Below are 17650 nucleotides of genomic sequence, written 5' to 3'. Positions count from 1 at the left end.
TAGTGATTACCTAGGTTAGCTGTTGAAAGTACTGTATAGATGCTGTGCGCTGTCTGGTCGGTACCGTTTACCGACTTCTTGATGCAAGCCCAAGATAGTAGGTAAATAAGTACCTGGCAGAAGTAAAGAGAATCGAGTCGATAATTAGATTGCAGTTGTTGACAACTGAAACCAAGGGAGTATGTATGATAACGCAAAATCAATGTCAGACACAAGAAGCCGTAAGTACATAATATCCAATGGAATGGAAATGAAGCAAGGCCTGGACTCTGGAGCGTCCGTCGATCAATGGATGGCAGGTGGCTAGGTGCAACGGCGATACTGGAACTTGAACTCTTCAGGGCCTTTTTAGCGTCATCATCCCAAAGATACGGGACAGGTCTGCGTGCACCTCAGGGAAGGGTCCACTGTTAGTCATCAATACCCAGATACTTCCAACTGCACATGTCGGTGTCACAGGGCAAAGTAGCTCTTTATCAAACTGATATCTGATACATCAGCGTCATTCCTTCAATGACGGCCTTATCCCGTATAACAACCATCCAGAGTATCCCTCAGTTGCAAATATGAAACCTTTCCAACTCAGGGGCAAAATCTCTGGTCTTTGGCTTGGGAATTTGGGACAAAGGCCTGTCAGTCAGTCCTTTATTGACCATAACCAATACTTGGCCTTGGCCTTGACGCACTACGCGAGAACCGTGCTGAATGGCGCAAACAAGGACCCTTTGTTGTTCACGTTGACTTATTAGACTAGCTGCTATGTTAGTAGCAGCAGTAGAGGACGAATGCGATAATTGATGACGACACGAGGATTGAGCCACCACCTGGCTCCAAGTGCTTACATAAAGGACGAGAACCAAACCAAAGAAAATTAGGGAATAGGGGTTGGAGAATGGGACGACGATCCGCTCCTCAGATCCGAATGTTCTCAGTGCGTGCGTTTCTCTGTTGTAAGGGTATGCTTGTCCCTTGACTTCGCTTCACTGGTGGTGTCGTATATCAGATCGTGACATGTCCGATTGAACTCATTCAGTTCCCGCCTGGTCTTGATTGCCTCGCCTTGCAAGTTGCAGCGCATTGAGAGCCCGTCTAGCCCGTCCATCTGGTGATCCAGAGGGGGTTGGGGGGCTTGTTGCAAGTAGCTCTCTCTGGTCCATGCCCTTGACCCCCTAGGCCGAAGGTATGTATAATATTCAAACTTCAAAGCTCTCGCTTAACAAGGGGATCTGCTTTCCAAGCGTCGAGTGCTTTGATGCCAATGCAATTTGTGACGCACGCGTGACCACTGGCCACTGCGGATTGACGAAGATCTTTGTGTGATATGTTTCAACCTCCTTTGGCTCGGAGGTTCGAATAAAGAAACAAAACCCCTTCACCTAACACGGCCACCGACTATTTTGAGTGCTGAGTGCGACGTTCCGAAGCAGGGAAACATTCAAAAAGAACAAAACATGTTTGTTGGCATCTGCCGAGTCTCTCGAGTCCCTGTTGCACCACAATAATATGGTTAGTCCGAGTATTATCATTAACTACTCTCTGAGTCTGAGTCTCTGATAAACAACACAACAGCCCTGTGATAAACGGTGACTGGGGAGACACGCGCGGACACAAATCTCGGAATCACTCATCCCAGCACCCGCTCGCTAGTATAGGAACTTACCGACATCAACACTGAAGCTTCAGCCCAGGGATATTACTTTGATCAAGGGCTCCCTGCTCAAGTTTATGCAGTGGAGATCAGCCTCGTGAACTTGTCACATTTTGTGTGCCCTTAACAGACCTCCAGGCTCCAGCTGCAGCTCTGCAGGCTCTGTCACGCCTGTCAATTTCAGCTTGATAATGCTCCTGTCGCAATCGCATGTTTGGGGCCCCAGCTTATCAACATGGGACAAGGGGAATATGCAGCTTATCTGCCTGTCTCACCTGCACGAAGGCGCTTTCGTTAAAATGCGTTCATACGTGATTCAGACTGAGACATGAGCTGCGTTTAGCATGCTATCCGTCGATCTGCGCGGTCTCGTGGCTTGAAGAGGTTTAGCCAGCCCAATTATTTCCTTTCGCTGAGTTCACTTCAGGTGATGCTTTGTGAGTCCCATCTCTGAATAGTATCGATAAGCGTGGAATTTTCATAAATCCTTAATAGGTAGGATCGGATCGCCCTCTATATAAGAACCAATCGTTTTGCATTGCCAAGCTATCGTCGGCGTAGCATTCGGGGAACCTCAACAGGGGGGAACAGCTGTGAAATGCATGTATATGTAGTATGCAACACTTTCACGCCAGTCAATTAGTTGTCTCCCCTCTTTAACATCAAGTGTTCTTGATGATTAAAGAAACGATGGCATTATAAGCCAGTTCATGAAACCTCGAGATATGTTTGGGTTACTTGGGAATTAAGGGCTTCGACAACTTTGTACCATCAACTACAGCTTTTACAGACCATCAGAATGATCGCCAAGTAATCCGCGTCTGATTATATACAGATTCAAGTTAGGTTTTCACTGTAATTCGTTCCTTTGTGTAGTCTGGTATTGGCCAAGCTAAGCATTAACTAAGAAATCGTTGAAGCATAATTTGACCCTGCATCTAGGCCTGCCTCCCACATCTTTCTTCTGCTAGATCTGCAATTAACGTAGTTTCTTTCTGCAGCTAAGCCTTGGTAATCAATAGCTTGTAGATACTCCGCATCTTCGGCAAACATCTCACCTTCAGAGTCATCACATTCATCACATCACAGTCTCGAGATGGCGCTAAACCCAAATGAAGAGTACGGACCTGTCATCCGTCCATCATCGGGGCGCGAGATGTCCGCAATCCGGGGCGCCGTAAGTGGGTACGAAGATGTTGAAAAAGAGTCGGTTTGGATCGATCTTCCCAGACTTTGACCTCTCTTGAGGTGATATGAACACTCGGGCCTGAAGAGTCCGCTAAACAAAGCCCCGACTGTCAATTGCTGGCTATGGGGTTGCTCAGATGGCCTCACAAGGACAAGCCGCCGGTTCTGCTCAAGGTGCGGTCCTCGGCTGGTCTCATCGTCACCACATGTTCCTTTGCGATCTTCACTGTAAGTCGCCGGTTGCTCTTCAGCTCTGACAAGCCAATTGAATAATATGGCCCTAGGACATCTTTCTGTATGGTGTTATCGTTCCCATACTTCCATTCTCTCTTCAGGATCGAATTGGTATCAGCACAAACCGGGTGCAGTACTGGGTCTCCATAGCATTGGCCGTGTTTGGTGCTGCACTCTTGGCTGGCTCCCGTATGTTCACAGTCCTTACTTGAAGTGGTAGTATATAACTTATGGTGACTATATCAGCTGTCTGGGGTTATCTGGCCGACCGAATCCACAACCGCCAGATGCCTATGCTTATAGGACTTGTTGTACTGTGTGGTGCTACTGTTTTTCTATGCGTAGGTCGCACGCTTGCTCTCTTCATGATCGGCCGTGCTCTGCAAGGAATATCTGCCGCACTAACATGGACTGTTGGTCTTGCGCTTGTTGTCGATACTGTCGACAAGGAGCATATCGGCAAGGCCATGGGTTGGATTAGCACAGCTTGCAGTCTGGGCATCTTGGTTGCACCTCTGCTGGGAGGTCTCGTATATGGAAAGGGAGGTTACTACTCCGTTTTCGCCATGTGCTTTGGCCTTCTCGCCGTTGACATTGCCCTGCGTCTCATCATCATCGAGGTCAAGGACGCCAAAAGGTGGCTTGATAGGGCGGAACCTATAGCCGTGGCAGACCCAGAACGTGCCGTGACGGAGGAACCAAATATCGAGAAGAACAAAGACAACATCACTCAGCAAACAGATGGGCAGGCCAAGGCCGTATCAGACCCATCACGATCTCCTATCAAGACACTCGTTAAGCTCCTGGGGCAGCCTCGATTCCTGGCTGCTCTGTGGGGAACCTTCGTTCAGGCACTTATCAACACGGCGCTCGAAAGTACTCTCCCTCTTCTCACACACGAGATATTTGGCTGGGATTCGATCGGAGCAGGACTGATATTCCTCCCGGTCATTCTGCCATCATTTCTGGGACCTGTGGTTGGCATGGTTGGCGATCGATATGGGCCTAAGTGGCTCGCTTCATTCGGCTTCCTCTTCGCCACACCATTTGTCGTATGTCTGAGGTTCGTCGACGAGAATACAATTCAAGACAAGATCCTTCTTTGCGGGCTCTTGGCTGGTGTGGGCATCACAACCGCGTGCATCTTCGGGCCCCTGATGGCTGAGATCACTTGGTCCGTCCAGGGCGAGGACGGGACTGAAGGTGTGGGGCAGATTGCTCAAGCGTATGGCCTCTACAACATGGCATACTCGGGAGGATCTCTGGTAGGACCTATAATGGGCGGAATGGTCAAGGACAGCGCTGGTTGGGCAACTGTCGGATGGAGTCTGGGTATAGTAGTGTTCGTGTCCGCCATTCCAACTGTTTTGTATACGGGCGGGCCACTGAAGGTCAAGAAGCTTAGAGGTTGAGGGAGACAGAACTCAGCTGAAGCCTAAATAATCCACAAACAAAATACAATTATTGTAGGTTCAAGATTGAGGCTATTTACTAATATTAGTACCTTATATATAAAAGTAATACATAAGGTACGTAGTCCTCGACTGCCCGAATTGGATGTCTCGGACACCGCGGGGCGATATCAAGCTAAGCCTAAAGGGAACAGCTGTTCATTTAGGTTCCATCAATGGCAGGCAGCTTCAATATTGCACAGTCAGGCTCATCATGATTTAATCAATCTTCTCTCAACAACATTATCTGCAAGTCGTTTTTCTTGTTCATATACTTGAATCGAAACTCTATGATTCACCTTCTGCAAATCGTAAAACCCGATTATCGTCGTTATTCCGCTTCCATTATCCCAAATTCTTGTGCGTTCCCCAGAAACAAGCACTCTTTATACATAATCACACATCATGGAGGAGCAGCAACACATTGATGAGCTCCTTGAACGCTATCTCAGCTTGCTAGATGAATACAGCCGACTCCGCCAGAGTCTATCTCGGATTCAATCTGATGTCTTTCACGATATCGCCCGTGCTAATTTCGCCGGCGAGAGAGGCATGAGGTACGGTCAAGATCACTACGATGAACGAATGCAAGCAACACGCCTTCTTGCTATTGAGCAGGATGCTAGCCAGAGCCCAACATTCTCAATCTCTCCTGTTCCGGAAGAAGATAATGTAGTAGATAAGGAACAGACCTCCTCAGCTGAGAAGTCTGATGATGCATCAACAACAGAGGCCAAAGAGACCAGCAGCCCTGGAGAAAAGAAGCGAAAACAGAACAAGAACCCTCTGCAATGGTTCGGGTTATTCGCGCCTATGCCTCTCCGCACGGCACAAACACATTCCGTGAAAGCAGTAGAGGAAGTTATCCCAAGGCTTGTTTCTGTCAACGCTGAAATGTTGCATGTGGAAATTGAGGTGCGACGAGCGAGGAAACGACGTGCTAAAGCGGAGGCAGCTGAAAAGAAGACAGGCCAAACTGCCGGAGCGACGCAGCCACAGAGCACAGCAGTTTGAACGCCCTCATATTGACTACATCTGTCATATATGGCCATACTCGGGGTACATCAACTATTCCCAGTGCCGCCACAGGTTGTTCAGACTCTCGGCCAGAGTCGGATGAGCATAAACAGCTGCTTCCAGATCCCACCACTTCAAATTACCCATCATAGCAGTTTGTACAATCGACATGATTTCACCACCTTCCAGGCCCAAACATGTGAATCCCAAGATCTCGCCGGTTTTTGCATCCACAGTCGCCTTCATCATACCACGTGGCTCTGCTGTCTCCATCGCCCTTGCAACATAACTCATAGGCATCGTGGCAGTCTTCACTTCCCTTGAACTGTTAGCGAGGTCTCTAGCGTGGAGCCCAACATGACCAAGCTGTGGGTCGGTGTACATGACATAAGGAGTCAGAATTCGTGAGATCGACGCCTTTGTCGTAGGGATAGCTGGAGTTGTGGATGACATAGCTTCCGGGATGAGGTTGGTGCGGATAATGCGGGAATCATCGTAGGACATGTGTGTGAAAGCAGCACCTCCGTGGCAGTCTCCTATAGCGTAGATATCTGAAGCCGTGGTCTGGAGTTTATCGTCGACAATAATGTGACCTCTAGGAGTCGTCTTGATGCCGACTTTGGAGAGGTTCAGGCTATCTGTGTTGGGCACCCGGCCTGTTGCCAGCAGAAGATGTGTTCCGGAAACTTCTGTCTCCCCTCCTGGGGTCTTGATGCTCACTGCGAATGGTGTCTTCGTGTCCTTGAAAGCTGATATCGAGCTCACTGTGCTCGAAAGATGAACCGTGATTCCATCCTGTTGAAGGATATCCAGGAGGCACTTCGCCACGTCAGTGTCTTCTCGGGGCACAAGCTGCTTCGCCCTTTGAATAACAGTCACTTCAGAGCCCAAGCGGCGAAAGAGCTGCCCAAACTCAAGGCCGATATACCCGCCGCCCAACACAACGAGACGCTGTGGAACCTCACCCAGTTCCATGATAGTAGTCGAGTTGAGTACTCGTGCTGGATCAACATCGTCGAGACATGTGATATCTGGCCTCAGTGGCCTCTCACCGACGTTGATGAAAATCTGATCGGCGCTGACCTCTTTCTCGCCTCCATTGTTCAACAAAACTTTGAGTTTCTTCTCGCCGACAAAGCTACCATCGCCCATGATTACATCGACACCTGCAGCATTCAACCCTCTGACACTGCCGGCGTTCCACTGCTCCACGATTTCGCGCTTGCGCTGCCTTACGCGAGCCATGTCGATCTCAACCTTACCGTTTCCTCCGTGTACGCCATAGTCTTTACCACGTTTGGTCATGTAGGCTGCTCTTCCAGAGGCGATCATGGTCTTTGTAGGCGTGCAACCCACGTTGACGCAAGTGCCGCCCAGAGCAGTGCGCTCAATCACGGCCGTTTTGCGACCAGCATTGGCGAAGGTTTTGGCGACTGGGTTGCCACTCTGACCGGAGCCGAGGACGATAACGTCGTAGTGGGTAGCCATTGTATGAAGACGTTGGCGCTTGAGAAACTGACTGATGGGAGTTGGACGCGATAGGCCAATGAGACTATTCATGAACAAAGGCTATCGGTTTAGATTCGATTCCATCAGGACTTAAAGACCAGCTAAATAGAGTGTATGGATATAAGCCTCTTATACGAGGCACCATCAATCAACGCCATGTAAGCGGGTGGCTTATTCATCTCTTACAACGCAACGCCCAAGTTTCGTCAGCGTGATTGATGAAGTTACTGTTGGCCAAAGGGGATGCCGCAATCTCGTGAGGGGTAGGACAGAACACCATGATGTATTTAACCGCTTGACGTATTGACATAAGCACTATCTATTCCACACAGCATTTAGCTCTGAGCGTTGTGTCAAGATTAGAACACCCGAAAGGCTATCCTGTAGTTGTCATCATTCCTGCGTTAACGAACCCAATGTAGCGAGAACATCTTCTAACATCTCCCTCTCAGGGTTATCATCATTCACTTGCTTAGCAAGTTGAGACGTAATCCCGTGGATAGCAGCAATAGAATGCTTGTATCTCTGCCGCATGCCCCGGTTCGCCCCTCCCAGCACCGAACAGCAAAGTTGCAAAGAGGATATTACTGCCTCCTGTACCTGGGGTGATAACTCTGAATCAGGGATATCCCATGCTGCTACTGAAGTGATGAGATCCATCCAAGCTTCAGGAACACCATTGGATTCTTGCTCAACTATGGGAAGTAGAATGCGAACAATGTCTGTAGCCCGAGCGGCCTCCTGCTCTCCGCAAGTCCGTGAGGCATACTGCAGGATAGAGTTCAGATCGTGGGTGAGAATTATCCAACCTTCGTTGGCGAGCAACAGCTCGCGACCTTGGGGTAGCGTAGTCACACCCTCTAGAGTCACGAGGACAGGGGATCGGAAGTCGAGTTTATGTTGAGAGCTGGATTTGTAAAGATCCATAAACATATCCATCAAACCAGTAGCCTCCTTCCGCAGGATATCATTCTCCTCTTCTCGCAGCCAGAGCGCCAACGCTCGTACAGCTGAAAGTATGAACATATCATCGTCAGCATTATCCCTCATTGAGCCCCAAGCGAGTGTGTGGTGGACTCCAGTTGATGTGTCTGTCGTGCCAGTTCGGGCGTCTGGATGTAGTCCCATTGCTCCGGCGACTGAAGCATCCCATCGATCGCGAAGATACTCGGCTGTGAGCGACATTGTCTCGGAAATGCCCTTACGAAGCTTGAGGAGGTTCTCGGGGGTCATGAAGAAGGTTTCCATGGACTCGTCTTCCAAGCACTGCACAAGGTATCCAATGAAGATTGAGATGACGTCGAATGCAGAAGTGAGGCGTGTTGAGACTTTGGGATACTCGGGCTTATTTAGCTGTTCTAGAAGAGTGGGAGCCGAAGAGCGAATATCGATGAGCAGGAGGTTGATGAGCAGGTATGAGAAGGCCTTGTCATCCTTTTTGTCATCGATAAACACCAACTTCGGTGCCTCAGACGGGAAAGCTTGGAGTATGGAGGCTGTGGCATTTGTATATGCCGCTCGGGCTTCAGGTGTTGGCCTACTTGTGACGAGGTTTTGAACATAGATAACGACTGCCTTGAGCCACCTGGGATGCTGAGGAAGCATCTGGTGCAAATTGTTAGATGATTCTCTTGGAGAAGGCGTGGAAAACGCACAGAAGAGTTGGCATGCCGAAGAAAGTAACCAAGGAACTCGAGAAGGGTGACACCATCAGTTCCAGTGAATGATGAGACTAGACTCTGGATCGTGTCGTCAACCTGCCTCGCCAGCATCGAGGGATCTTCAGTGGTTGTCATGGAATTGAGCCATGCAAAGCAAAAGATATCTAGAACCTGTGCATGGCTAGGAGCGATCTCGGTAAGGGAGCTAAAGTCTTCTACCTTGATGAACTCTTGTGCTCCTTGTTGTGAGCTTGCTAGTGTATGTATCAGTTGAAGTATTAACCTTGTGGTATCTTCAGAGCTGAGACAGTCATTAGTTTGTTCCTTTTGCCTGGCGAGGAGGCTTCACACCTGTAGAGAACTGCATTGACGAGCAAGGGGATCCTGTTGATGAATTTGGCATCACTCTTGGCCTGGTCGGGAAGAAGAATGGAGAAAATGTACAAGACAGATACAGCCAAATCCAACATCTCTTTTGAATTCTGGGTTGAAGGCTTTGAGCCTGTGCGCAGCAGTCGGTCGAGGAACTTGGGTGAGAGACTGGACCATAGACCTTGAACTGTTTGCTCATCTTGGCGGAGTTGTTCTGAGGTGTCGAGAAGAGATTTTAGGAGGGCCAGTCCAACAAATCTTTGGGTATCATCTTTGGCCTTGAGAAGTGACTGTATCTTGTTGATGTCTGTAGGTTGAGAAGCAGTACTTGTTGTATTCTCAGCCATCCTGTCTCTATTTTGTAGTAATGAGTTGAGTTCGAAATACCGACCGAGCTGTAGTTTTCGTACGTCGACTGCAGCAATCGAGTTTCTTGATGAAGATAAAGACTTGGTTGTATATGAGAATAGTTGCTAACAAAGATGAGAAGAGCACATGTGTGAGGTGAGATATGGACTCGACTTGCCACAACTTTCTTTGTTGGGTCCCACTATTCTATAGGTAGGTAAATTCCCCTCCGTGCCTTATAGTAGATGACTGAATTCTAGAAACCTCCAACATTTAGGCCACAGAAAGCGTAATATCAGCAAATTCATCTTAATGATGAAGAAATCCCAACTGTTACTGAGACCTAAGCATATCGTTTCGTAGTATCATATACTGCTAGTCTATCAATAAATAAGTGTTTCAAGACAAGGACAATGAAAGCCAAGATCTTCGCGAGACCAGGAAATCGGTTTAGGTAGTAAGTAATTAAACTTGAGCCTCAAAAATGCAACTCGAGACAATAACAACCTAACTAGAATGTTTCAATATTTCTTGAGACTCTTGCTTGTCTCAGCTATAATCAACCACCCGGCACCGTCTAAGTCACTGATGCATCCAATGTTCTCAGCTGGTCGAGTCGACGTTTTAGGCAATCCAAACCCTACAACAGCCAACCAGGACCTACTGTAGCCATTCCGTGTCCTCCACTGAACTCTCCGAGTCAATAGCGCACTTGAAATGGACACCAACAGCCTCGTATCTAACTTTATCTTCACTCTCCCTTTCAAACCTCTCACAAACCAAAGACTCTGTGCCAGCTGTGAGCTCTTACACCGCATGATCACAATGTCATGAGCCGCATCATGTCTGGAGCGTCTCAAAACGACCCCTACGCCTTCGCTTCTGATTCTGCTTCCGCTTCCGCTTCCGCTTCCGCTTCCGCCGCTTCGTCCTCGTCGCTTACTCCAAACTCCAATGCCGACGATCGCGACGAGCTCGATTTCCTTCACGACGACGCCAGCGATGACAGCGGCCGGGGAAGGTCTCGCGACCGAGATCATGTGCTCGGCGACGATCCGCTTCAGAGCAATCTGGGTGCGCCCATGACCTTTAAACGTAGACAGGGGCCCTCGTTCTGGTCTGCGCCCTCTCGACTTCTCTCCGCCATCACAGGTTCACGACTGCATGCCTCCTCGAGAGGACCGTCTCCGGCTGTTTATCCAAGCTCTAATACCCCCCCGCGCCCTGAGACTGTCATATTCAACGAAGCTTCCAAGGATGGTGTGCCGCATGATTGGTATGTCGAGGGACCAGGGCGTCGAGTTGGTTACGAGGATCTTACGGCCATCGATTGGATCTTCGAATACACAAAAGAGCGCCAGAGATTGCGCATGCTATACTCGAGTGCGTCTGGGGTTGTAGGTTATGTGCGACGCCTCATTGATGCCAGCCAAGTCTGGATCGTCCTGCTTTTGACGGGTATGCTTGTAGGCACTGTTGCTGCTGTCATCAACGTCACGACCGATTGGCTTGGAGATTTGAAGGAAGGATACTGCGCCAGTGGTCCAGAAGGAGGCCATTTTTACCTAAACAAGGCCTTCTGCTGTTATGGCTATGACCAAGGCTCCAAATGCGACGGTTGGAAGACTTGGGGCGACGCCCTGGGAGTCCATTCAAAAGGTGGCAAGTGGTTCATCGAGTATTTCTTCTTCATTTCTTTCGCGGTATGTACAGTCCACGGGGACCCCATAGCTTCTACTACCTCATATGACTAACAATTGCAAGATGCTGTTTGCATATGTCGCAGCCCTTCTCGTCCAAGAATATGCCATCTACGCAAAACACAGTGGTATTCCAGAAATCAAGACTGTTCTGGGGGGCTTCGTCATTCGACGGTTCCTTGGACTCTGGACACTCATCATCAAGTCTCTTGGTCTTGTTAGTCAAGTCTATACTGCTTACCAGCTCGTCACTGACACCATCACAGGCTCTTGCGGTTGCATCAGGCATGTGGTTGGGTAAAGAAGGCCCCCTAATTCATGTTGCTTGCTGTTGCGCCAACGTATTTACGAAATTGTTCCGCAACATCAATGACAATGAAGGTAAAAGCTTCCCTCTGATGCAGTCGGTTTCCATCAGCTAACGCCATTAGCCCGCAAGCGTGAGGTTCTTTCGGCTGCTGCCGCTTCAGGTGTCTCAGTTGCATTTGGTTCCCCCATCGGTGGTGTCTTATTCAGTCTCGAGGTTAGTTATGCTCAGTCCCAGACTTATAACCAACACTAATATACCAACTCTTTACAGACTTTGTCTTATTACTTTCCAGACAAGACGATGTGGCAGAGCTTTGTCTGTGCCATGACTGCTGCAGTTGTTCTTCAGGCTTTCGATCCCTTTCGATCTGGCAAGCTTGTCTTGTATCAGGTTCACTACAGCATTGGATGGCATGGCTTCGAGCTGCTCCCCTACGCCATACTAGGCATCATGGGTGTAAGTCCAATACCAAGTACAAACAGAACAAGTAACTAACAGTATTTCCTCTCCAGGGCATACATGGCGGTTTCTTCATAAGGCTCAACATGGCTATTGCTCGCTGGAAGAAGTCGAACCGATGGATTCCAGGCCCTATCGTCCAAGTTCTCATCGTGGCCTTCTTCACGGCCCTCATCAACTACCCCAACTTCTACATGAAAGTGCAGACGACTGAGCTCGTCTCCAACCTCTTTTCAGAATGCTCGCAGGTTCTTGACGACCCCATCGGCCTCTGTAGAACAGGAGCTGCCTCGGCTAGGACCATTGTCCTCCTAGTCTTTGCATCTGTATTGGGCTTCTTCCTCGCCGCTGTCACATTCGGTCTCCAGATTCCCGCCGGAATCATTCTCCCTTCTATGGCCATTGGTGCCTTGACAGGCCGCGCTGTAGGTATCATCATGGAGATTTGGGTTACCAATCACCCTGGATTCTTCTTATTTGGCTCATGCGAACCTGACATACCCTGCGTCACACCAGGGACATACGCCATCGTCGGAGCAGCAGCATCTCTTGCTGGAGTAACCCGTTTGACTGTCTCTATTGTCGTCATCATGTTCGAGCTCACGGGCGCCCTCACCTATGTTCTCCCCATTATGATCGCTGTCATGATATCAAAGTGGGTGGGCGATGCTTTCTCTCGTCGCGGTATCTACGAATCGTGGATTCACTTCAACGAGTATCCCTTTCTCGACAACAGTGAGAACAACGAATCTATCCCTGACATCCCAGCTTCTCAAGTCATGACTCGCATCGAGGATCTTGTAGTTCTTACTGCCACAGGTCACACCATCGCATCTCTCACCACTATCCTCGAGATGCACCCATACCGCGGTTTCCCCGTCATATCAGATCCCCGAGAAGCCATTCTTCTTGGATATATCTCTCGTGCCGAGCTGGCATATAATCTCTCAGCCTCAACGCAAGCACCTCGTTTGCTACCACCTGAGACTGAAGCCTTTTTCTCTCACCAACCCATGGCAGATCCACGTACGACCCTGGATCTTCGCCCCTGGATGGACCAAACACCGCTTACCCGGGCTTCGCATACAAGTCTTCACCTTGTCGCTACATATTTTCAAAAGCTCGGCCTGAGATATCTTCTCTTCAGCGATCGCGGAGTACTGCAGGGCTTGTTGACGAAGAAGGACGTCTGGTATGTCCTCAATGGTGCCGAAGAGACACGCCGCACTATGGGTCTGGCACCCGGTGGTGCTGGTCATGAGACTGGCGTGACAGACAGGATAGCAGATGACAATGGCGGCGGTGAAAGTAGTGGATTATTACATGGCGATGGTGCCGATGATGGGGATAGCATACAAGGGGAAGAACCAATGTTATAAAAGGAGCCTGTAGATTTGATGCTGGGTCATATATGATTGATCGTGGGTATATTGGTTGTGATCATATAGACGGGTTTGCTATTCTTGATAGGCTATCATTACATATATCTATGTGTGTACCATTCAACGCTTCGTCCAAATCTATCCCGACATATTACTAACCTCTCCTCAGTCTCCAAAATGAACCGTTATTATGTGATATCATGCGCTTCGTGCTTTATTACAAGATGTGCTCATCTCTTGTAGCATCATATGCCAAGGGAGAACAGTATACCTAAGATAGGCCACTGTTGATACTACTGTTTGTTGCCTTGGCATCAGTTATCATTTCATGGGGCGAATGTGCTTAGTCAGGCGAATTCTGTTCAATTGACTACGGCTTCGTTTGCCCGCCGAAGGGCTCTTTTGACTTTCGGACAAAACTCTTTGTTGCGCACATAATCTTTTTATTCAGGTGGTTGGGCGACGTGTTCATCTTGTTTAGATTTGGTTGAGATGCTGCAGCCTAAAGGCAACCTTATTGATTAAGTTTATTAAGACTTCAGTCTGGCTAGAGACTTTACTGTTGATACTTCTGTGGCTTATTGGAATATCTGGATCCCATTTTTTTGGTCGTTACTGGGTCAAAGCTATAAAATACTTAAGATAGGCCCAGTACATCTGAATACCTAACTTATAGCTAAGCTTTGTAACTATGTTCTCTATTCCGTAGAGCATAACAGACATTAATTCAGCTCGCCAAAAGTGGTACCCTTATTTGCAACCAAAAACTACACGCCAGGACACATGACACTAGATATCTGAGTATTGGTCATAAAATTGCTTGAATTATCATGAAGTAATGGTCAGGTCAAAATAGCCACTAATTTTTCGGTCAACGTGCAACTCCCATGCTTAATTGTAATCCTGATAAAGTATGATATGAGACCAACGCCGGAGCAGCAACATACCAGCCGATGCATAAACTTCTCCTCTGAGAAAGCCAAAGAGAACAACATTAAATCTAATACTCAAAGTCATCGTCAACAGAGGGACCCTTGTTCTTTGTCACGCTCTCCTGTTTGCGATACATTTCAGCAACCTGGCGACTTGTCGTGGCAGCATCAGCTTTCTTATCATCTCGCACACGAATGAAGCGAGGGAATCGAAGACTGATGCCCTTGTTTCCTGACGGGTCGACACCCTCCTTAGCACCGGCTTTGTACCGTGGACTGAGGGTCAAATCGGCTGTCTTGACTTCCCAGACATACCGAGGCTCAAACCAGACATCAGGTTGGTGTTGACCACCCGAAGAGTGGGAGTAAAAAGGCTTAGGCCTGTCAATGGTAATCTCAGAGAATTTGGTATGGAGATCCTCCAAGACCTGCTCTGAGAAGCCAGTTCCAATATTGCAAACAGTTTCGTATGTCTCCGAGTTGGGGTTGTAACAGGCCAGAAGGAATGCGCCGTAAACAGATGTACGCTTGCCTTTGCCGTAGTATGCTCCCAAAACAACAAGATCCAATGAATCACCGACGCCGGAGAGGTAATCCTTCTTGATCTATGATAGCAGTCAGTCATACAGATTCTAGTAATGCAGTTTCCAAGTCTTACCTTGAGCCAGTTACGACTTCGCTTACTGGGCTCATATCCACTCTCAGTTCCATCCAGCATTTTGACCATCAGACCCTCGCATGATGCCTTGACACTTTCGTCAAGGAAAACCTGGATCTCATCCAGTTCTTGACCGTTCATGTGCGTAGCGAAGGAAAACTCGCCTTCTACAGGATTAAACGCGGTTTCGAGAAGCTCACGTCGTTCACGCAGTGCCTTTTCAACAACAGCCTCTCCATTGAGGTACAACAAATCAAATGCAAATACGCAAACCTTGACCTTTACATCCTCAACCTTGACATCCTTCTTCTTGCGTGTCATGAGTTGCTGGAAGGGCAACACTTTCTTCTCATCAACATCCCAGGCCACTGTCTCACAATCCAGGACAAAGCTCTTGGTATCCGACTTGACCCAGGTATGGAGTTTGGCAAGGATATCGGGATACTTTCGGGAGAGATCTTCGGAGTTTCTGGAAAAGATGCTAGCAACACCAGCAGCAGCCTCCTTGGCAGCGCCTTGACTCGCTTCGCTTAGTTCTTGAGGCGCATCCTTTGCCACATAATGGATTTGTGCTCTTTCGCCATCATACTTATACTCACAGGTGAAGGTTTGTCCCTCGAAGCGATCGAGTACTTCAGTAATGGCCTTGGTTGGCTTGGCCAGCATGGGCTTCAAAGGTACACCGGGTCGGAGCTTGCAATTTTCCCGAAGCTTCATGATCCCGTGTTCTAGCATTGCAGGAATAATCACGTCGTAGCTCGGAAGTTCACTGTGTTTTGTGAGTATGTATCATCAACAGTGGTCCACGTGGCTTACCTGTAGACAGTCTTGAGAATCGATTCACCCTTCTCAAGATCCGAGGTACTAGGGACCTTACCCTTGGCATCTGCTTCGTGGGCAACAATAGCTTGCGCCAAAGAAACAAGCACAGTTCTCTCAGCCAGACCAAGTCTCAACTTTCCTTCCAGGAATCGAATGATAAATTTGGCTTCACTGGGCCCTCCTTTGTCCTTAGTAATATCGACTTTACCGGTGGAGTTGGCATCAGCTGCAGCAAGAAGCTTCTTGATACCATCCACCTTGCGCCCCTGAGCACCGTTGCCAGTGACAGTGGCGATGTTCATTAGGCCTTGATGCACACCCCTGATAGTCAAAGCCTTGGGCTTGAACATAGTGCGCTGAGTTGATCGACTCTTTACAGCCACCAGTCCAAGATCACCAATTTCTTTCTGATCAGCCTTAATCACCTGGAGACTTCGCCCGGTCGTCTCGCCGATAGCCTTCATGATCAACGACTCGCCGATACCAAGCTCGATGCCAGCGTAGTCAGGAGCCAATTTGTTGATCATTAATAAGACTGTAGGTAATAGATCCTCAGGGGTCAGGCGCATGACCTGGCGAAGGAACAGAGAACAATGCTCCATGATAATTAATCGTTTGGTGGTCATTTCCACAAGAGAGAAAGTTGTACACAGGGCCGCATACGGAACAGGGGTGCCGGGCTTCCAGTCAGGATAGGGGTCATTCATCTTGGACTTGAACTTTGTCTGGACCTTCTCGCGAGCCTTGGCAGCAACCTCAGGCTTATCCTCGACATCTGCCTCGTCGTCAAGCTCGGCTTCCGAAGCTGAAGCTGTCGAAGCCTCTTCTTTGGCAGAATCGTCGTTCTCGTCAGGAGTTGGTTCTTTGGCCGCCTTGGCTTTGGGGGTTGGCTTTGACCTCTTGGGCGACTTGACTTTTGGGGATGTGCTTGCGACATTTGACTTCTTGGGGGATGCATGTGTGTCCTTCTTCACGGTTTCTTCACCCATCTCATCGTCATCTTCTTCCTCAATTCGCCTTCGACTTCTTCGTGCTCGCTTGGTGACAGGTCCATCGCTCTCGTCATCGGCTTCCTCTTTCTGAATGGGCGTAGGCTCGGGTTTGGGCTTGTCTTCTGACCTTGCTCGCTTCTTTGTTTCTGATCCATATTTAGAATACCATGGGATTTCATCGAAGTAGCAAAATACCTTTCTCAGAATCGGAGCCAGATTTGACCTTCATGTCAGCCTCCTCTTCGTCCTTCACTTCTTCTTTTTTGGGTTTGCTGCTGAAGGAAAGCTTTGTCTGTTGAGGAGGCGCACCTTTTGCCCCAAAGAACTTCCTGTAGTTAGCAATTGGCCTTGGTCAGTGATCGAGTCTTTAGATTCTAGTTGTCCCTCCACACACCCGATTGTGCTCTGTCCGGACTTGACGTACCCGAGTGTCGCCTGTTTTGGGGCCATGATGCCTGGAATTGTTGTTGAAAACAAACGAAACAAACACAAAGAGTAACGGTTTACAGGTCGTGATGACAATCTGGAAGTGTTTTGTAAAAAGAGAGGGGCAATTGTGAGCCCGCGAGTTGACCTGACACTGAGTAGCATGACGCGCCCGCTAGGCAACCTGTCGCGTTAATTAGCTACCATTCGCGAGGGTAGGTGCGACCAGAACGCGCGAGATGCCTGCTCCACGTGACTGACGTGCACCCGGCTATTCCCATGTTCGGTAAGGCGTCGATCAAAATTTATTAGCGCGCGTTAATTAATTGTTAGAGGGTCCCCTGCAAGCTCTTGTTGCCTCGGGGGAGATAGGCCGAGACCTCGCCAAATATCATGATATTGGATGATTTCTTTCGTTATTGGCTCTAACTCTGAGAAAGACATTGATATAAAACCACAGCAGGAAAAAGAGACATCCATGAGTAACACGAAAAAAGAAATCCTGGGTCCTCGCCCTTCTCCATTTTCGGACCATGCCAGG

General features: G+C 48.7%; 6 protein-coding genes across 6 annotated transcripts; 3 read left to right on the top strand and 3 right to left on the bottom strand.

The window, feature by feature from the left end:
- Positions 1-2959: 2959 nt before the first annotated feature.
- Positions 2960-4482, top strand: J7337_009701 (uncharacterized protein; the record flags this gene model as incomplete). Its single annotated transcript, XM_044827296.1, has 3 exons — positions 2960-3064; positions 3121-3259; positions 3317-4482. The coding sequence occupies 3 exons, from the start codon at positions 2960-2962 to the stop codon at positions 4480-4482; spliced, it is 1410 nt and encodes a 469-aa protein (XP_044677890.1).
- A 444-nt stretch (positions 4483-4926) lies between these two features.
- On the top strand, positions 4927-5535 carry J7337_009700 (uncharacterized protein; the record flags this gene model as incomplete). The annotated part of the gene is made up of 1 exon (XM_044827295.1): positions 4927-5535. One exon carries the CDS (start codon positions 4927-4929, stop codon positions 5533-5535), a length of 609 nt encoding a protein of 202 aa, XP_044677889.1.
- Positions 5536-5589: 54 nt separating this feature from the next.
- J7337_009699 (uncharacterized protein) lies at positions 5590-7026 on the bottom strand (the record flags this gene model as incomplete). The annotated part of the gene is made up of 1 exon (XM_044827294.1): positions 5590-7026. The coding sequence occupies one exon, from the start codon at positions 7024-7026 to the stop codon at positions 5590-5592; it is 1437 nt and encodes a 478-aa protein (XP_044677888.1).
- A 414-nt stretch (positions 7027-7440) lies between these two features.
- On the bottom strand, positions 7441-9427 carry J7337_009698 (uncharacterized protein; the record flags this gene model as incomplete). The annotated part of the gene is made up of 3 exons (XM_044827293.1): positions 7441-8652; positions 8703-8962; positions 8992-9427. The coding sequence occupies 3 exons, from the start codon at positions 9425-9427 to the stop codon at positions 7441-7443; spliced, it is 1908 nt and encodes a 635-aa protein (XP_044677887.1).
- An 843-nt stretch (positions 9428-10270) lies between these two features.
- On the top strand, positions 10271-13276 carry J7337_009697 (uncharacterized protein; the record flags this gene model as incomplete). Its single annotated transcript, XM_044827292.1, has 6 exons — positions 10271-11131; positions 11193-11345; positions 11395-11509; positions 11560-11651; positions 11709-11894; positions 11951-13276. 6 exons carry the CDS (start codon positions 10271-10273, stop codon positions 13274-13276), a joined length of 2733 nt encoding a protein of 910 aa, XP_044677886.1.
- A 1003-nt stretch (positions 13277-14279) lies between these two features.
- Positions 14280-17133, bottom strand: J7337_009696 (uncharacterized protein; the record flags this gene model as incomplete). The annotated part of the gene is made up of 5 exons (XM_044827291.1): positions 14280-14816; positions 14870-15638; positions 15686-16829; positions 16879-17012; positions 17108-17133. The coding sequence occupies 5 exons, from the start codon at positions 17131-17133 to the stop codon at positions 14280-14282; spliced, it is 2610 nt and encodes an 869-aa protein (XP_044677885.1).
- Between the last annotated feature and the right edge of the window lie 517 nt (positions 17134-17650).

The sequence above is a fragment of the Fusarium musae genome, chromosome 7, assembly GCF_019915245.1.
Source record: "Fusarium musae strain F31 chromosome 7, whole genome shotgun sequence".
In the NCBI taxonomy this organism is placed as follows: Eukaryota; Fungi; Ascomycota; class Sordariomycetes; order Hypocreales; family Nectriaceae; genus Fusarium; species Fusarium musae.
This window is presented reverse-complemented; position numbering and strand designations above follow the sequence as displayed.